Genomic DNA, 20,187 nt, shown 5'->3' with positions numbered 1-20,187 from the left:
CATTACGACATCGCAAGCTGATGCTGTGATGTCGAGTGCGATAGTCCCCCCCCCCCGTCGCAGGTATGATATCTTGTGATAGCTGGCATAGCGAAAATTATCGCTATGCCAGCTTCACATGCACTCACCTGCCTGCCCTGCGACCGTCGCTCTGGCCGGCGACCCGCCTCCTTCCTAAGGGGGCGGGTCGGGCAGCGTCACAGCGACGTCACACGGCAGGCGGCCAATAGCGGCGGAGGGGCGGAGATGAGCCGAATGTAAACATCCCGCCCACCTCCTTCCTTCCGTATAGACGCCGGCGGCAGGTAAGGTGATGTTCCTCGGTCCTGTGGCTTCACACACAGCGATGTGTGCTGCCGCAGGAACGAGGAACTACACCGTACCTGTCGCGGCACCGGCATTATGGAAATGTTGGAGAATACACCGATGATACGATAACGACGATTTTGTGCTCGTTCATCGTATCATCTAGGATTTACACACTACGATGTGCGTCACTTTCGATTTGACCCCACCGACATCGCACGTGCGATGTTTCAACGTGCAAAGCCGCCCTAAGATAACTCTAATGTGAAGAAGGTTTGGCTGTAATAAAGTTAGTCAGTAAGAATAAGGAAAAAGAAAGAAAAACAGAAGTGATGGTAAACAGTGTAGAATAACTGAACGTCTTACATCCATTTGGGACAACTAAGCTTATAAATAGTTAATCGATGGGTTCCAAACTTTGGTAAATTGCTGTTTTTTATTAGTCAGTATACGTTTGTCATTGACTATTATCCAATTTATTTTAGACTTTACACGTTCCATAGGGATCTTAGCTGTCGTCCTGGAGCGAGCTATGGCAATTTTAGTGGTCAGGGAAGGAATGAAAAAAAACATTTCAATGTTTAAGACGGTCTTCTCTAATTTGACCCTATAACAGATGATCGCTTGCTGTTTTTTTCTTGTTACCTTTTAAATTGAAAAATCAATTCATCATGTCTTGAGGAATAAATGAACAATTTAAAGTAATTTTTTCAAGGTAATGTGCTGCAGACCTGGTGAATGATAAGATTAGGTAAGAGGATTAGCAGTGAGTGAATAAAGTGTACCCCAATTACACACTCCGCACACTTCAGCTAAACATCACTCCTGTAGCTGAGGGATTAACCCAAAATACTCGACAGACAATTACGGTATATTTTTTAAATACACATGCTCATCCATATAGATATCCTACACATTTGTTATATTATGTCTATAAATTAAGGGTTTACCTGCTAATTAAAACATGGTTAATTAAAACATTGTTGAAAGATGCATTATTTATGTGTCCTGTGTTGTAGGGAAGAATTTGCATAGCCTGAGGATATTACTATATTGCTTTTGTCCCCTTGAGAGTGAACCTCTTCATTAACATCTACAGTGATATCCCAAAGATCAGACAGAGAAGATCATTGTCACCATAAATACTGTTTAATATGATTAATAAAGAAATAAAAATATATCACACACAAATGGCACCTTCAGTCGCAAGCAATTTGCATGGAAAATTTGGTTTGCTAAAGTTTGGCCTAATAAAAGTTTCCGAATTGGAATAGACTGAGCATATTTGACTGTATCGGTGAGCAAAAAAATTAATCTCAGGGGCAATCCAAATTTTTAGTGGTCAAATTGAGATTTGATCTCAGAAAGGGGCCACAAATGTTTATCATTTTTGATAGATTAACAGGTCAAGAAGCAGGGGCGTAATGACTGTGGTTGCAGAGATCAGCCCTGCGCCCGCCCTGCAGAGAAGCAGCCAGCTTCTCTGTGTAAGAGAGAATCTGCACTGTTCAGTGGTAGATCACGCGACCGCTATGGGGTCCATGAGTCAGGGGGGCCCGGTGCAAGTTTCGACACTGGGCCTCCCTCGGCCGTCATTGCACAAAGTAATGATGAAGGATGGAGCGAAGCGCTCTGCTCCATCCTTCATCATTCTCCCCCTGTGCCTGCGCTCAACCTCACTACTGCACGCTGCTGAGCTGAAACTGAAGAGTGCAGAGAGCAGGACAGGAGGACACTCTAACCAGAGCACTGGGGGAACGAGGAGAGGTGAGGACTTTTATGTATTTTTTTAATCAATGAGTACATGGTGGCCAGAGGCCTATGGGTACTGCATAATACAATATGAAGGACACCTTACACGTGAACTATGGGGCTACATTATAATACATGGAGGCCTAAGGGGTCCATTATAGTACATGGAGGCCTATGTGCATTAAACGATATGTGGACTGCATAATACAATAGGAAGGAAACCTTATACATGGACTATGGGGCTCCATTATAATACATGGAGGACTATGGGTGTGCATTATAATAAATGGAGAACTATGGGAGTTCAGTATAATATATGGAGGACTATGGGTTGCAGTATAACATATGGTGGACTATGGGTTGAATTCTAATACTTGAAGGACTATGGGAGTTGCATTATAATAATTTAAGGACTATCTTATACATATAGACTATAGGGTACATTATAAAACATGCATGACTATGGGGGCTGCATTATAATATATGAAGGACTATGGGGTGCAGTAGAATACAGGGTGGGCCATTTATATGGATACACCTAAATAAAATGGGAATGGTTGGTGATAGCAACTTCCTGTTTGTGGCTAATTAGTATATGGAAGGGTGGAAACTTTTCAAGATGGGTGGTGACCATGGCAGCCATTTTGAAGTTGGACATTTTGGATCCAACTTTATTTTTTCCAATGGGAAGAGGGTTTAACACATCAAACTCATTGAGAATTTAACAAGAAAAACAACGGTATGCTTGGGTTTAATGTAACTTTATTCGTTCATTAGTTATTTTCAATTTCATGACCACTTATAAAATGTGTTCAAAGTGCTGCCCATTGTGTTGGATTGTCAATGCAACCCTCTTCTCCCATTCTTGACACACTGATAGCAACACCATAGAAGAAATGCTAGCACAGGCTTCCAGTATCCGTTGTTTCAGATGCTGCACATCTTGTATCTTCACAGCATAGACAATTGCCTTCAAATGACCCCAAAGATAAAAGTCTAAGGGGTCAGATCAGGAGACCTTAGTGGCCATTCAACTGGCCCACAATGACCAATCCACTTTCCAGGGCACTGTTCATGTAGGAATGCTCAGACCTGACACCCATAATGTGATGGTGCACCATCACAGGTCCGAGCATTCCTACATGCACAGTGTCCTGGAAAGTGGATTGGTCATCGTCACCCCGAGTGGCGGTGTACGGTTGGGGGGCTCAGGTCTAAACTTTGCACCAGGTCAAACTCTAGTTACGCCACTGTCAAGAAGTTACCATCTTAGTAGGTTTCCATCTGCTATTTCAGTGTACATGAGTGTCATAGTTGCATAGTTGATGAATCTGAAAAAAGGCAGAACCTATAATCCAAATTTGTTCCCAAGAAAAGCAAAAACCACTGAAGTGGATGTAGTTATCCTGTCTTGAGGACTAGTCCAGTGATCTTGTATTTCTAATTATATACCATCTTTACTATGTTTTTCATGAAAGGCAGTCTGGCCATTCTTGAACTTCTTCATTAACTCAACCACCATGACGTGTGAAAGAGTAGAGACACCTGCTGCTTTCAATTCCTTGACCTTTCACCAAATTTTTCATGTTAAGCTGAACACGCAAAATGTAATATTGGCTACAGAGCACAATAAAACGTATATTTATTTTATGTTGCCTCTTCAGAACGGAGATATACGCCATCAAAGTAATCAGCATCTAATGAATTAACTTGAGTAACGTCCAAGTGGATGTTATCAGTTACAGTGTATCACAAAAGTGACTACACCCCTCACATTTATATGTTTTCATGGGACAACACTTAAGATATGACATTTTGATACTATGTAAAGGAGTCAGTGGACAGTCTGTATAACAGTGTAAATCTGGTGTGTTCTCTGAATAACTCAAAAAATAGTCATTAATGTAAAAACCATTGGCAACAAAAGTGAGTACACCCCTAAGTGAAAATGGCCAAATTGAGCCCAAAGTGTCAATATTTTGTGTGGCCATCATTATTTTCAAGCAGTGTCTTGACTCTCTTCGGCATTGAGTTCACTAGAGTTGCACAGGAGTCACTGGATTCCTCTTGCAGTCTTCTATGATAACATCACGGAGCTGGTGGATGTTAGACCTTGAGCTCCTCCATCTTCCATTTGAGGATTCCCCACAGATGCTCAATAGGGTTTAGGTCTGGGGACATGCTTGGCCAGTCCAGCACCTTTACCCTCAGTTTCTTTAGCAAGGCAGTGGTCGTCTTGGAGGTGTTTCCAAATGGAGGGGATCATGCTTTACCTCAGTATGTCACATGTTTTCATTCATGGTTCCCTCAATAAATTGTAGCTCCCCACAGCTGGCAGCACTCATGCAGCCCCAAATCGTGACACTCCCACCACCATCCTTGACGGTACGCAGGGCACTTGACTTTGTACTCCTCACCTGGTTGCCACTACACATACTTAACACCATCTGACCCAAATCATTTTATCTTGGGCTCATCAGACCACAGGACACAGTTCCAGTAATCCATGTCCTTAGTCTGCTTGTCTTCAGCAAACTGTTCCTGGGCTTTCTTGTGTATCAGCTTTAGAAGAGACTTCTGGGAAGCCAGCCATGCAGACCAATTTATTGCAGTGTGTGGCGTATGGTCTGACCACTGATAGCCACCCCCCCCCTCCACGCCACCCCCTCTTTACCTATGCAGCAATGCTTACAGCACTTTCGTCCATTTTGAAAAGACAACCTCTGGATATGATGTCAAGCACGTGGACTCAACTTCTTTGGTCAACCAAGGTGATGACTCTTCTGAGAGGAACCTGTCTTGTTAAACTGCTGCATGGTCTTGGCCACTGTGCTGCAGCTTAGTTGCAGATCCTCAGAGAGTTCTTTGCCATGAGGTGCCATGTTGAACTTCCTGTGACCAGCATGAAAAAGTAACTCCAAATATAACACACCTGCTGCCCATTCACAAATGAGACCTTGTAACACTAAAACACTAATGAGTTACATGATACTGAGGAGGGAATATGGCTTATTGGGCAGTATTTGTCCATTTTCAAATTGGGGTGTACTCACTTTTCTTGCCAGTATTTTGACATTAAAGGGAATCTGTCACCTGGCTTTTGCTACCACATCTGTGAGCAGCATAATGTAAAGACAGAGACCCTGATTCCAGTGATGCGTCACTTACTTACCTAGCGTGTTAACATGAAAAATTTGGTGAATGGTCTTTTTTAAGGAAAACCAAAAATACAACTTACAATAAGTCCTGTTAAAAAGTAAATATGCAAATGCCTTCTTTAGAAGGAAAGGACTTTCTCTGTAAATCAGGCCATCACACCATATATAAAAAGTTGTGGCATTTTAGACTACTCAATTAAGTAGAGTAACGAAAAGGTCTACACGGAACTTGTCAAACATATCCTCTTTTAACCTATGTTTAGGCAATATATTAATGAGGGTATGCCACAACATTTGGATAAGGTGATCTTAGATTTACACCCCATGGACACCATTATTGGTATTTTGGCATGAGCCATGCCAGTCACAACAGCTCTTACTGATAATCGTGTGGGCACAGCAGTGCCTGAAGGCAAAGTAAACTTACTTTAAGGTGCATTGCTATAAATATAGCCATAAATGCCATAAATGCCGATCAACCGCCTCTACCGCAGCCAATACATCACTCAATGGAGTCTTATGAAGTATCTGATATCTGCATTATATTAAAAAGAACTTAAAATAAAATATCTATTTGTCATCATACATATACCTTAAGGAATTCTTAAAAGTGCCATGAATTAAAGCTAAATATGGCATTTTAGAATTACGGCATGGCATTTCGGGCAACAATGGTGCAGATGGCCAATGGTTTGCTGATATGGGATTTAACAAATTTTTCAATTATTGAGATGGAACTGGTTAATATTCATATTAAACAACAGAATATAAATATACTTCTAGATCACCACTCCTAATAAAGCACACAGAAATATTGTAATCCTGCAGAAATATCCCATCAGATTTCTTCCATCTCTGGGAGGGACATATTGTTATTCATAAAGCATGACTGAATTTAATATAACCATATTGAATTTCCCTGGCAGTCCTCTAATTTGATCAGGGGAGTATCATGGCTTTGTAAAGATGTATTGACTTGCAAAAGCAGCCATATTGTTCTGTTGTTCTTTGAAAGGTTTCTCAGTAACGTATGTCGGGAGGAGGGCGAGCGCTGCTGGTCAATGTTAAGGTCAAATTGCTACAATTAATCTTCATGCTTAATGGAAAACTGCATTAACTTAAAGGGGATTACTGCAGCTTTAATAGCTAATGAATACATTTAATAGCCAATTTAAATGGGATGATACGTACACAAAACTGACCTGTTTAGAAAAAAAAGATAATTTTGATAAAGGCAAAATATTTACTGTCAAATATAAAAGACACGTGACCAAACAAAACATTAATATGTGGAGTCACTGTGTGATATTCTAAGTAGCTTCTTTATTATTGATCCAGAAATTCTTCATTGCCATTTTCTGAGTCCTTGTGGTGTGAACGTTGCACTTATATATCTGTCAGCAGGTAAGAGATGGCAGCTCCTAAGGCTGCTTTACACGCAGCTGGTGATGGGGGCTGGTGAAAGCACCCGCCCCCATCGGTTGTGCGTCACGGGCAAATTGCTGCCTGCGGCACACAACATCGCTAGTACCCGTCACACGTACTTACCTGCCTAGCGACGTCGCTGTGGCCTGCGAACCGCCTCCTTTCTAAGGGGGCGGTTTGTGCGGCGTCACAGCGACGTCACACGGCAGCTGTCCAATAGAAGGGAAGGGGCGGAGAGCAGTCGAAAGAAAGTGACGCCCACCTTGTTGCCGGAGGACGCAGGAACGGTGTTGTTCCTCATTCCTGGGGTGTCACACGTAGCGATGTGTGCTGCCTCAGGAACGACGAACAACCTGCGTCCTGCACCAGCAACGATATTTGGGATTAGAACGACGTGTCAACCATCAACGATTAGGTGAGTATTTTTGATCGTTAGCGGTCGTTCTTACATTTCACATGCAACGACGTCGCTAACGAGGCCAGATGTGCGTCACGAATTCTGTGACCCCCAACGACATCTCGTTAGCGATGTCGTTGCGTGTAAAGCCCCCTCTAGTCATAAACAACGCCAGCAATTCCATACAGCATTTCACTGCCATAATAAAGGTTTAAGTATTTTGTTTCACAGAGTTCTTCCCAGAAATAAAGGTTATTTTAATCAATAGATCTTGGAATGATAATAATTTCTACAATTAGATATGTTTAAAAAAAAAAAAAATGTCCCGGTGCTGAGATAATCTTATATATATGTCCCGGCTATGTACTGTGTAATGGCTGTGTCTGACAATACAGGAACATGGTCTGATCATACCACATCTCCTGGGCAGGGGATTGCAATTAAAAAGTATTTTCTTTGAGGGAAAATATTTTTTTAAAATTGGAAGGGAAATGTTTTCTCTCACAAAGAGAATCAGCTGTGATTTTGTGCTATAATGTGTTTATACTCTTTTGCATCCTCTCCTGCCCGGGAGCTGTGGTATGATCAGACCATGTTCCTGTAAGGTCAGACACGGCCATTACACAGTACATAGCACAAGCACATTTCTAAGATTATCTCAGCACAGGAACATTTTTTCAAAACAAGCAGGGAAATGTTTTACTTCACAAAAAGAATCAGCTGTGATCCTGTGGTATAATGTCTGTATACTCTTTTACTTTCTCCCCGGCCCAGGAGCTGTGGTATGATCAGACCATGTTCCTGTATGGTCAGACACGGCCATTACACAGTACATAGCAGGGGCACATATATAACATTATCTCAGCACAGGAACATTTTTTAAAACACATCCAATTGTGCAACGTATTATTATTCCAAGATCTATTGATAAAAAATAACTTTACAATTATCTTCGTTTGTGGGAAACCTCTAAAACCTATATAACCTTAAACTCAATATAAAATATTATGTTCTATAAAATCTGTGACTTCAGATGATTTGTTATCAAAGTTTATTTTTATAGTGCCAGGCTTGTGATGAAAATAATGCATTGGTAATGGAACTCTATGGACAAAAGTATTTGGACACTACAAATTACACCAACAGGAACTTTCATGACATACGATTTGGTTCCACCTTTGTAGCCATAACAGCTTCAACTCCTTCACACTTTAGCGATGCAGCAGCGATCCGACCAGCGATCTGACCTGGTATGGATCGCTGATGCATCGCTACATGGTCGCTGGTGAGCTGTCAAACAGGCAGATCTCACCAGCGACCAGTGACCAGCCCCCAGCCAGTAGCGACGTGCAAGCGACGCTGCGCTTGCACGGAGCCGGCGTCTGGAAGCTGCGGACACTGGTAACTAAGGTAAACATCGGGTATGGTTACCCGATGTTTACATTAGTTACCAGCGCACACCGCTTAGCTTAGCGCTGCCTCCTTGCCCTCCTAGCTACAGTACACATCGGGTTAATTAACCCGATGTGTAATGCAGCTACATGTGCAGAGAGCAGGGAGCGCGCGCACACTGCTTAGTGCTGGCTCCTTGCTCTCCTAGCTACAGTACACATCGGGTTAATTAACCCGATGTGTACAGCAGCTACATGTGCAGAGAGCCGGAGCCGGCAGCACAGGCAGCGTGAGAGCTGCGGAGGCTGGTAACTAAGGTAAATATCGGGTAACCACCTTGGTTACCCGATGTTTATCTTGGTTACAGCTTACCGCAGCTGCCAGATGACGGCTCCTGCTCCCTGCTCGCTTCATTTCGTCGCTCTCTCGCTGTCACACACAGTGATCTGTGTGTCACAGCGGGAGAGCGCCTTTGAAGAAAACGAACCAGGGCTGTGTGTAACGAGCAGCGATCTCGCAGCAGGGGCCAGATCGCTGCTCAGTGTCACACACAGCGAGATCGCTAATAAGGTCACTGCTGCGTCACAAAGAGCGTGACTCAGCAGCGATCTTGGCAGCGAGCTCGCTGTGTGTGAAGCACCCCTTAGAGTGTGTCTGTGGGGTTTTTGTCCCATTCATCCAGAAGAGCAGTTGTGAGGTCAGATATTGGTGTTGGATGAGAGGGCTTAGCTCAACATCTCCATTTTTGTTCATACCAAAGTTCTTTGATGAGGTTGTGGTAGATGCTTTGGTAAACTAATCAGGTTCTTCCACACCAAACTCACCCACCATGCCTTTATGGACCTTACTTTGTGCACTAGAGCCCTGTCCAAACTGTTCCCACAATGTTTGAAGCATACTCTTGGCCAAAATGTCTGAAATATTACAATTTCTCTTTACCTTAACTAATTAGCTGAGGCTAACCTCTGAAAAACAAGCCCATAGGATTAGCCTTTTTCAAAAATAAGTGCAGTTGGCAAATTGCAGCCCAGTAGGTAACATTCTCCTGGTATTCTGTGCATCAGGGGAAAAAATATACTAGCTCTGCACTATAACAAATGGAATAACTAAAAAAAACCCGCTGCATATGAATATAGCCTTACAGCTGCTTGTAGAATATTTAGACGGGAAGAAATGTCACAATATTACTTGCTGCGATGGTGGCATCCTATTACAGGAACTTGCTCGAATATAGAGAGCTCTTTAGAATGACCCGTTATATCACACATTTCTGTAAAGGCAGTCTACATGCCTAGGTGCTGGATTTTATACTCCTATGGCTATGGGAATGAATGAACAATCTGAATTCCGTGTATTCCAATACTTTTATCCGTATAATGTATGAGCGGAATTCTTCCAGGTATGAGTGGATGCATGCTGCGTTGTTATTATTTACTCTTTTTTTTTTGCTTTGTTGAATGCAAATTTTTTGCTTTTATTTCTGAACATGATCTTATTATATTATTAGCATGTGATGAATCCCACTGCTTCCCGTAAACTATGCAACTATTCATGTTATCATAGGTTCTTGGCATCATTCTGAGCAAAACACCCAAAATACAGAGGTGTTTCTTACACAATAAAACTGATAGTCACAATTAATCTGGAACCTATCATACTTGTCATACAATAAGTCTTCTTGGAGACTTCTTGTACAAGACGTTATCACTCAAAAACATAATAGCTTTTTGGATCAAGTCTCGTTTCGCCAACAGCCAATTCTCCCAACCCCATAGTCGTGTTTTTGAGAAGAGCAGAGTCGGCCACCATTGGACTCCGCTGGCAGCGGCTTTTTCACCTTGCCGAAAAATATGGTTGGATTTTTGAATTCACACTGCCTGATCCTTCTCTCAGATGCTCCCATACACTTTCGATGGTCACCCGGTCTTGCTATAATCAGAGGGTTCTGCCTACTATAATCTAATACGTAATCTAATGCGTAATGTGCCTTATATTACAAAATAATAAGGGTAGTTTGAATTTCTGCATTTCAAAAGGCTCTAAACTATTGTATTAAAGTCTTGTAAGTACGGAGCCATTGACACACTCAGGAGACACAATAAAAAATATAAAAAAGGGAAGAAAACTCTGAGAGCTGCAGTAGGTCAACATTGGAAAGAAGAGCAGTCATTAATATTGTAGCAAGGATGCAGGATGGCTACTCCTCAGAAAATGATCATGTTTCCCCCAAAGAATAAAAGTCAACTTGTTATATCGCCTTTCCATGCCTGAAGTATTGTTTGTTTCCTTTCTAAGAAGATTAATGAGATTAATTACCAGATAGATAGGAAATATATTTGTATTTTTTTTAAGCAATCGTTCTCAGCGATCCTTTTGAAGTTCATGCTCTGTGATGGTACTAATGAGAACATGCAGCTTGGCCTGAAATTCCATTCCAATTCTCTGGTAGCATATACAATCGGACATGGGCCCAGATCTCTAATTAAAGCTTGTAAGAAATTTTCAGCATAAGGGCATAATTAGCCACTGTTTAGTTGCCAAATTTGGGATTGTTGGTCCTGCAGTTGTCCTTTCTCAGTCCAGCCTAGCTGGAACTCACATTTTTCAAGATTCAGACTCATGGTACCTGCATTTTGATTTAGAGTTCGCTGGAATAAAATGCCCCCATATTCATTAATGCATGAATTTGGTGCCAGTTATGGCTCTAGAGTCAGAAAATATACTTCAGTCACTGACAGAAGTACATTTTTGACATCAGTTATTAGGGAACCTGTCATGTAAAAAAACCACTAATAACCTGCAGATATGAGGTTAATCTGCAGGTTAATAGTGTTCAAAGCGCAGAACTGAAAGCCCAACTACCAGAAGAACATGAACTTTATTGCTAACGATAGCCACAAGCTTTCAGTCGTGTCATGCTAGGTATGGGGGAAGTACCACGCGTATGGCAACAGGGAAGGGAAACTTGTATCTAGGGAAGGGGGAGATGGTGATCCCTAAGTAAACCTTCCGTTGGTCCCAGTCTCCCCGACCACCCTAAATAGGTTCCGCACATATGCGCTGAGCAGGATACCTGACCCTGACTGACCATAGAACTGGGCCCTAGGCAAGGAATGGATTGGATGAGTGCTTTGTCACCCCACCAAGTTCTAAAGAAGACACAGGGAGCACGTACAGGGGAAAGCACATGAACAACTTATCTTCAGGATGACTAAAGAAGAGGTACAGCAATGAACAACAATGTTTGTTCAGATGGATCCAACCAGACTGCTTGCATCCAAAGCCTGTATAGGTTTTTAACTCTATCACCAGCAAAGACCAAGGGGGAATGAGACGATTTAAGGACACCAAAAGAAGTGCTGATGATCAACAACTGAAAGGTGAAGAAATCCTCAGGGTCCTAAAGGGAAAGAGATCAACCCCAGGCAGAAAAAAAGAGAATGTCAGGGAGCAGTTTGTGTAGCCATACGCTGCAGCCTTCTACAGCCAGACATCGCAGGATTGTCTGTCAAGCGTGACACACTCATGACATTGAGCCACAGATGGCACGGCTTCAGTCACCTCTTACCATATAGTAAGTGGTGGCTCTAACCACAACCTGGCACTGCCGGCTCAACAGTGTATCAGTGCTGAGCACGTTGTCAGTCACTGCTGGGGCGTAGTTACAGAGTATTAACTAAAACCACACTATATCTCAATTTATAGTTGGTTTGCGAGGCAGTAGACATAAGAGGCAATATTACATGGTGTACAGTATCAGTTCTATCATCATCTAATATGAAGCAATTTCCATATACATACACATGTTTCCCCTATAGGTATTTTCCATTCCAATAGATTGATACTGTATCTATGGTGAAATTGATAAAACTATCATACCAACATTAATATCCCAAGATTATATCTGGTAAATATTCATGAAATTCAGCAAAATATTGTGTAAGATTAATTAACATTGTATAATTAGTGTTTCCACTTATCCATATTTCGTGGAAGGGTTTTAATTTATTTGTAATTAAATAGTTCCAGAGTGTGAGGCTGGATTAACTGTAATCAGAGCGAAGACCAGTTCCTTTAAAACATAAATTGGTATTCTTATCTTCTAGCTACAAAATCTGTTACATATTGACACTAGAACAATTTAACAGCAGTATAAAAAAATTACATATATCACAGAATTCATAAAGTGTCTTGGCGGAATATCAAATGGTTTTACCTTGTACTACATATTATTTAGCCTGAACACTTAGCATAGTGTCAACATATGTGAAGAGCTGTCCACAGATGGCTTCATCTTTATCAGTGACATCTGTGGTTTAATCATTTTTTGGGGCACATTTTTATATGTGCATGGGGAGAGTAGTTGACACACAGTCATGGCCAAAAGTATTCATTAAGGATAAACATGGCTCAACCACTGAAAGTAGGTGCTGGAGTGGTAATAGTATAACATATTATAGAGAGGAATCCCAGCACTCAATAATGTAGAAATAAGCAAGGGAAGTACATTTTGAGAATTTTTATTAATTTTCATATTCTGCAAAATGTGCACCAAAAACAGGGGGCGCAAAAAACAACCTTTATCAAGGTTTTGCATAGAAAATGAATGGGAGCAGCATGGGTCACAAACTGACATCCATCAAGAGTTTTATGTGAGGTGCCCCAATTTTGCAACTTTTCAAAATCAGCCAGGGATGAAGAGGCAGGAAAATGGGATGTGAGAAGTACACCTTGGTTTGATGCCCGAGAAAGGGGAATAGTCCTGTATTATGGTGGCAATGGCAAATGCGGCGACTCACTAAGGGCTTGAGAAATAAAATTAATGAAAAATATCAACAATATCAAAGTTACAAGTCCATCTCCAGAGATCTTGATGTTCCTTTGTCCACTGTGTGCAACATAACCAAGAGGTTTACAACCCATGGCACAGTAGCTAATCTCTCTGAACATGGACGCAGATATAAATTGATGAAAGGTTGCAATGCAGGATAGTCCAGATGGTGGATAAGAAGCCCCAATCAAGTTCCAAAGAAATTCAAGATATCCTGCAGGCTCAGGTTGCATAAGTGTCCGTGCGGACAACCTGTCAACATTTGAATTAAAATGAAAAGCTATGGCAGGAGACCCATCAGGACCCCACTGGTGACACAGAGATATAAAAAACTATACATCAGTTTGTCAAAGTATGTGTGTAAGCCAAAATCCTGGACAGATGAGACCAAAATACAGCTTTATGAAAAGCACATCATTTTACTGTTTACTGAAAAATACACGAAGCCTTGAAAGAAAATAACATAGTACCTACAGTCAAATATGGTAGAGGTTCAAAGATACTTTTGGTTGTTTTGCTGCCTCTGGCAGTGGGTGCCTTGCCTGTGTGCAAGGCATCATGAGATCAGAAGATTACCAAAGGATTTTGGGTTGTAATGTAGTGCACAGTGTCAGAAAGCTGGCTTTGTGTCCTAGGTCATGGGTCTCCCAGCAGGACAATAACCCCAAATATACTTCAAGTAACATCCAGAAATGGATGGAGACAAAGCACCGCTGGAGAGTTCTGAAGTGGCCAGCAATGAGTTCGGATCTAAATCCCATTGAACACTTGTGGAGAGATCTTAAAATTGCTGTTGGGAGAAGACACCCTTGAAATATGAGAGACCTGAAACAGTTTCCGAAAGAAGAGTGGTCCAAAATTCCAGTTGAGAGGTGGAAAAAGATTGTTGATGGTTATTGGCAGTGATTGATTGCAGTTATTTATATTCCACAGGGTGTGCAACCAGATATAAAGTTGAGGGTGCCAACAAATTTGTCCGGCCCATTTTTGGAGTTTTGTGTGAAATTATGTCCAGTTTTTCTTTTTTTGGGTTGTTACAATACACACAAAAGATTTAATTACAATAATTTTCTGGTAGAAATACATAATACTGCATTTTCTGAAAAAATTTCAAGGGTGCCAACATAGTTGGCCATGACTGTACATCTAACTGCATAGGCATACTGACCAAGATAATGTGGAGAAGACAATATGCTTATGAGCAATGCTAGTTGTTTTTCTGGGTTGTTCCTAGTGTCAGGTTTGTTAGAAGTGTTGACAGTGTTGATGTTTGTGTACACATCATATCACTCGTGGAGTGTTATGTAGCTGGCGAAGTAGAAAATAGAAGAGGTAATAAACCTCTCCAAGGTCCCTAGTTGTGTCTGATAGCTGGGCACTCAATCTAACCCTATTTGTCTGCAGGAGCCTAAAGCCAAGAACCAAGCACCTTAAATTTACGGCCCTTAATCATTACAGGGTTAGCGTTTCTACATAGTCTCAGGCAGGTGGGAAAAAAAATTGAACACCTGCTCACCTGCTGTACTTGTGCTGTTCCTCTGTACTCTGCACTGATTCCCCTGTTGGTTTTCTGCCTTCTTTGTTCAATAGGGGCATCAAGTGATCAGTGAGGCCAATTAGTGGCCACTATCAGCTTCAGCCCTTGTATTTTGGCTAAGTTGGAAAAAACAATCTCTCGTATCACTAGGACAGCATGTGAAGGCTGTAGCCAATCAGTGGTCATGTGACGTCCCCACCAGAAAAAGAAGCCAGGAGGAAAAACTGAGTGAACTATGGAAGTGTAGAGCTGGTTCAGTACGTAAATATTGTTTTCTTTTTAGTGTCCCACCAACCAAAGCCAATTTAGAATGTGTTTTAAAGTAGTGGTTAACCCCTATAAACTGGTATGTTTGTTTCACTATTGAGCCGCCCAAGGTGTTTTGCAGCTTTGAAAGTCATTTTTCTGTGAGTAATCATATGTTGAGCTATACAAGCCTATTTCTGACTTTAGAAATATAAATCGGTCTTTAAAAGGAACCTGTTACGTGTAAAAACGCTATTAACCTGCAGATATGGGGTTAATCTGTTGGTTTGAAACGTGCCCAGCGCTTGCACTTTGGACCCACTGCTGGGAGGAACAGAACTTTAATTTTCCAGCAGTGTAGGAGATTCAGTCACAGGGGCGGCGCCAGCGTGGGTTCAGTCACTGCTATGTGAATCTAAAATGGCGGCTATAACCATGCCCTCCGCACTGCCTGACAGCAGGATCTAATGCTAAGCGGCTGTTAGTCAGTATAGGGGGCACAGTTACAGCCACTGATCTCCATACACAGAGCAGTGACTGAACCTGTGCCGGCACCACCCCCCATGACTGAAACCCAAAGGCTGCTGGGAGGAATAAACTAGGGCACTTTTCAACCCGGCAGCGGGGTTCAATGTGCAAACGCCGGACAGATTTCTAACGTTAGTAACCTGCAGATTAACCCCATATCTGCAGTATAATAGCGTTTTTACAGCTCACAGGTTCTCTTTAACCACTGGTGAGGCCCATGAAGCCCCAATAGAAAAAGCCTGAGAAGCCATTGCCTCATGCTTTTGATTTTATTCTGTGAAGTTACATTTTTCTTTCAGTCGTCAGATAATCCTAAACTCCTTACCTCCTTAGCCAATCCAGAACTCTAGATGGAGATAGTAGCCGACAAGCAATTTATGAGAAGCCATTTTTACAGTTAATCTGTCTAGGCTGCAGAGGTGAATCTGGAAACAAGGTCCTATCCGCAGTGACGGAGTAGAAAAATCCACATAATTGGAATAAATATCTGCATAATCCAGTGGAAAGGTTCTGTCTTTAATATATGGAGGTAAAGAAGGTTTAGTATGCTTCTAGTTTACCCATAGATGACTCCTGCTCTGTAGGGCTGGTTATCATCAGTGTCTATTAGTCTAAAATCAATACAGAAATTTATTTCCAAGTGACCCAGATATACAGCTGTTACCTATTTATATAATGCCCATTAACACTGCGCAATGGAAGGTTCACGTTATTAAATAGCTAATCACTGAGATGAGAAATGACAATTATCCATTCAGATTAATAATAAAGACAGCGCGTCCTGGTATTAATAGAAGCCATTTTCTAATCTGCTCTTCAGTCTCTGTTGCACATGAATGCACTTTTCTCGTAGGTCCCACATGACAGACAATACTGTTCAGGCATGAGTATGTTAAATAAATAAAAAGTGTGAATGTGATATATCTTTGGATTGAAATGTGAAAAAAAAAGGCAAAGCATCTAGATGAAGCCGACCGGAGTAAGACAAATGGATCTCTCAGAATGTGTTTCAAGGGAGCCATAAAAGAATCATTTACACATTTTTCTTGCATATAAAAACTATGTCACAAATGATTTCTCTTGTAATTAAATATGCTAAGTTAATATCAATGTTTTGTTACTTTGCATTGCAGGAATAATTCATCAGATGAAAGGAGACTTTGAAACTGCACTGAAATTACATAAAACTCACCTTTCGATTGCCCAGGAATTAAATGATTATGCTGCCCAGGGTAGGGCATATGGCAACATGGGGAATGCGTACAACGCCCTTGTGATGTACGATCAAGCTGTCAAATACCATCGCCAAGAACTTCAGATATCTATGGAGGTCAACGACAGAGCGTCTCAAGCATCCACCCATGGGAATCTAGCAGTGGCATATCAGGCTTTAGGTGCCCATGATAGAGCTTTGCAGCACTACCAAAACCATCTAAACATCGCCCGGGAGCTACGGGATATTCAAAGTGAAGCTCGAGCACTGGGAAATCTGGGCAACTTCCATTGCTCTCGGGGGGAATACATGCAGGCTGTACCATTCTATGAACAGTATTTGAGACTGTCACCAGAATTGCAGGATATGGAGGGTGAAGGAAAAGTGTGCCACAACCTTGGTTATGCCCATTATTGTCTAGGGAATTACCAAGAAGCTGTAAAGTACTATGAACAAGATCTGGCACTTGCAAAGGATCTCCATGACAAACTAAGCCAAGCCAAGGCATATTGCAACTTGGGCCTGGCTTTTAAGGCACTAATGAACTATAATAAAGCAGAGGAGTGCCAGAAATACCTTTTGTCTTTGGCACAATCTTTAAATAATTCCCAGGCAAAGTTTCGAGCTCTTGGGAACCTCGGTGATATTTTTGTTGCAAAGAAAGATATAAATGGTGCAATAAAATTTTATGAGCAGCAATTGAGCTTGGCCCATCAAGTTAAAGACAGACGGCTGGAGGCTAGCGCTTATGCCGCTTTAGGCAGTGCTTACAGAATGATCCAGAAATATGACAAGGCACTGGGATATCATACACAAGAACTTGAGGTCTTCCAAGAACTGAATGAGTTACCCGGAGAGTGTAGAGCTCATGGTCACCTGGCTGCAGTCTACATGTCCCTAGAGAAGTATACTATGGCCTTCAAATGCTATGAAGAACAACTTGAGCTTGGGCAAAAGCTAAAAGACCCTGCAATAGAAGCTCAGGTATACGGCAATATGGGCATCACCAAGATGAACATGAACTTGATGGAGGAGGCCATTGGCTATTTTGAACAGCAGTTAGCAATGTTACAGCAGCTAAGCGGAAATGACTCCATACTGGACAGGGGCCGAGCATATGGAAATTTGGGAGATTGTTATGATGCACTTGGAGATTATGAAGAAGCAATAAAGTATTATGAAAAGTATTTATCTGTAGCCCAGAGCTTAAACCGCCTCCAAGATCAGTCTAAGGCATACAGGGGACTCGGGAATGGACACAGGTAAGAGAATACTTCAACAAGAACTGTCTTATATTTCTAATCTAGGCTGTATGTACCTCATAGGTAGACATGATCCAGGACTATAAAGAAATCATTACAATACTATGTGATAGTCTTAACAATAGTTCAAGGGGAAAATATCACCATCACATAAGGTGAGGAAGTATTGTATTTCAAACCTGGAGTCCTTGTAGCTTTGTTCTGTGTAGAGATTTTTGTGTGCTGCCCGATAGTTTACAACAGCCCCTGCAGAGTACAGACCTTACATTTAAAGGCTATGTGCGCACAGTGCGTTTTTCGCGGCTTTTTTGCGCGTTTTTGACCTCAAAACTGCATGACTTTGCTTCTCCAGCAAAGTGTATGAGTTTTCATTTTTGCTGTCCGCACACAACTTTTTTTTTAAGCTGCGTTTTTGAGCTTGAAAAAAAAAAATGGACATGTCAATTCTTTCCTGCGTTTTTCTGCGTTTTCCCCCCATGCAATGCATTGGAAAAACGCAGCAAAACGCAGAGATGCAAAACGCAGCCAAAAACGCACCAAATCGCGGTAAAAACGCATGAGTTTTTGACGCGTTTTTTCGACGCGGGTGCGTTTTTGTGCGTTTTTAGCGGCCAAAAACGCACAAAAACGCAGCATCAAAAAACGCAGTGTGTGAACTTAGCCTTAGGCTGCTTTACACACAACGATATTGCTAGCGATCTCGTTAACGATGTGACATGCCCAGATCGTTGTTACGATTTGCCGAGATCGCTCATAGGTCGTTTTGTAGCGGTCACACGTACACATCTCACAAACGACGCTACATCGTTCAGCGATATATTGTTTGACCAAGGCGGTCGTGTGGATGTTGTTCGTCGTTGGCAGGGTGTCAAACATAGCAATATGTCTGCTGCGTTCCAAACGACGAACAATATTTTGAAACTGAACGACGTGTCCACGATCAACGATTTTCACCTTATTTGCGATCGTTCGGATTCGCACGTAGGTGTCACACGCAACGACGTCTCTAACGATGACGGAAGTGCGTCACGAAAACCGTGACCCTGACGACATATCGTCAGATAAATCGTAGCATGTAAAGCGGCCTTTACTGGACTCAGCGGCTCGTGCCGTCTACATTGGAAGAGCCACTTAGCCCATTGATTGGTTGCAGGGGTCAGAAGTGCTATAATCATGCCTGCCAACAAAGACTGAGGCAATGTCGGCGACGCAGAGCTGGACCTGGGGAAGACGAATAACATCTGAGTTTATTATGTTAACCTGTCGGAAGCCAAGTTTCAGTAAAAGTTATTCCCTTTAAGATGTGCGTACATACTGTATATTTAAAGGTGGTTTCCCATATTATTAAATGATGCCATCAAACTGTTGTTTTAATTTTGAATTCATAAATCAATAATACACATCAAAATAAAAAGCTCCGTAATATATCATATCTGACAAATCTGCTTCTTTCTCCTCCAGGAGTGATCACTTTTAAAATTCTTAATTTATGGGTAAAATCTGTATTCAGTGAAGACTTTCCCATTACTAAAGGCCACTTCACACATAACGAGATTGTAAACGAGATCGTTACTACGTCACAGTTTCTGTGACGCAAGAACGACTTCAATTGCGATCTCGTCACGTTTGACACGTACCAACGATTCACCCCCTGCTGCGAAATCGCTGATCGATGCCGAACAGCTTGGGCCATTTCTGGCTCGTTGGAGTCCTGCTGGGCTGCATGAATCTGTATGTTTGACACCCTATTAACGATTTCGTTGACGACCTAGATGAGATGCACGAAGGCGTGTTGTTGCGTCCCCGTTTCCGCGCCCCTCTCTGCACCGATTGGTTAGCTCCAGGTGCAGGTGCGGCTTCGATCCGAAAAACACACCAACAAAGCGACCGGGTACAATGGACGAAGGAATCAGGGTGGAGACGCAGGTTCTATCTCAAAGCAAAGCGCAAAAGAAGTGACAAAGGGTGACGCGATCCAAAATTTAACCGCTAGATACGCCCCCTGCATGCCCAATCAGAACGCAGTATTGGCCGCCAATGAAAGCGGAGGGGGGTATGGAAAAGGCGACGCAAATGCACGCCTACGTGACTCACTGCATTTTACTACGGCCCTAATGGGATTGGAATCGTTAACATAGTT

The 20,187-nt window shown here is 42.0% G+C and overlaps 1 protein-coding gene across 2 annotated transcripts in view; it reads left to right on the top strand.

Annotated features, from left to right (window-relative positions):
* Positions 1–20,187, top strand: part of TTC28 (tetratricopeptide repeat domain 28) — a 672,774-nt gene that overhangs the window by 411,030 nt on the left and 241,557 nt on the right. For both annotated transcript variants that reach the window (XM_075320126.1, XM_075320118.1), the window contains exon 6: positions 16,706–18,047. In XM_075320126.1, the coding sequence (XP_075176241.1) occupies positions 16,706–18,047 (1,342 nt within the window). The remainder of the gene's footprint in view (positions 1–16,705; positions 18,048–20,187) is intronic.

Source organism: Anomaloglossus baeobatrachus, chromosome 1 (genome assembly GCF_048569485.1).
Source record: "Anomaloglossus baeobatrachus isolate aAnoBae1 chromosome 1, aAnoBae1.hap1, whole genome shotgun sequence".
In the NCBI taxonomy this organism is placed as follows: Eukaryota; Metazoa; Chordata; class Amphibia; order Anura; family Aromobatidae; genus Anomaloglossus; species Anomaloglossus baeobatrachus.
The sequence above is the reverse complement of the archived record's forward strand: the minus strand, read 5'-3'. Positions and strand labels throughout refer to the sequence as shown.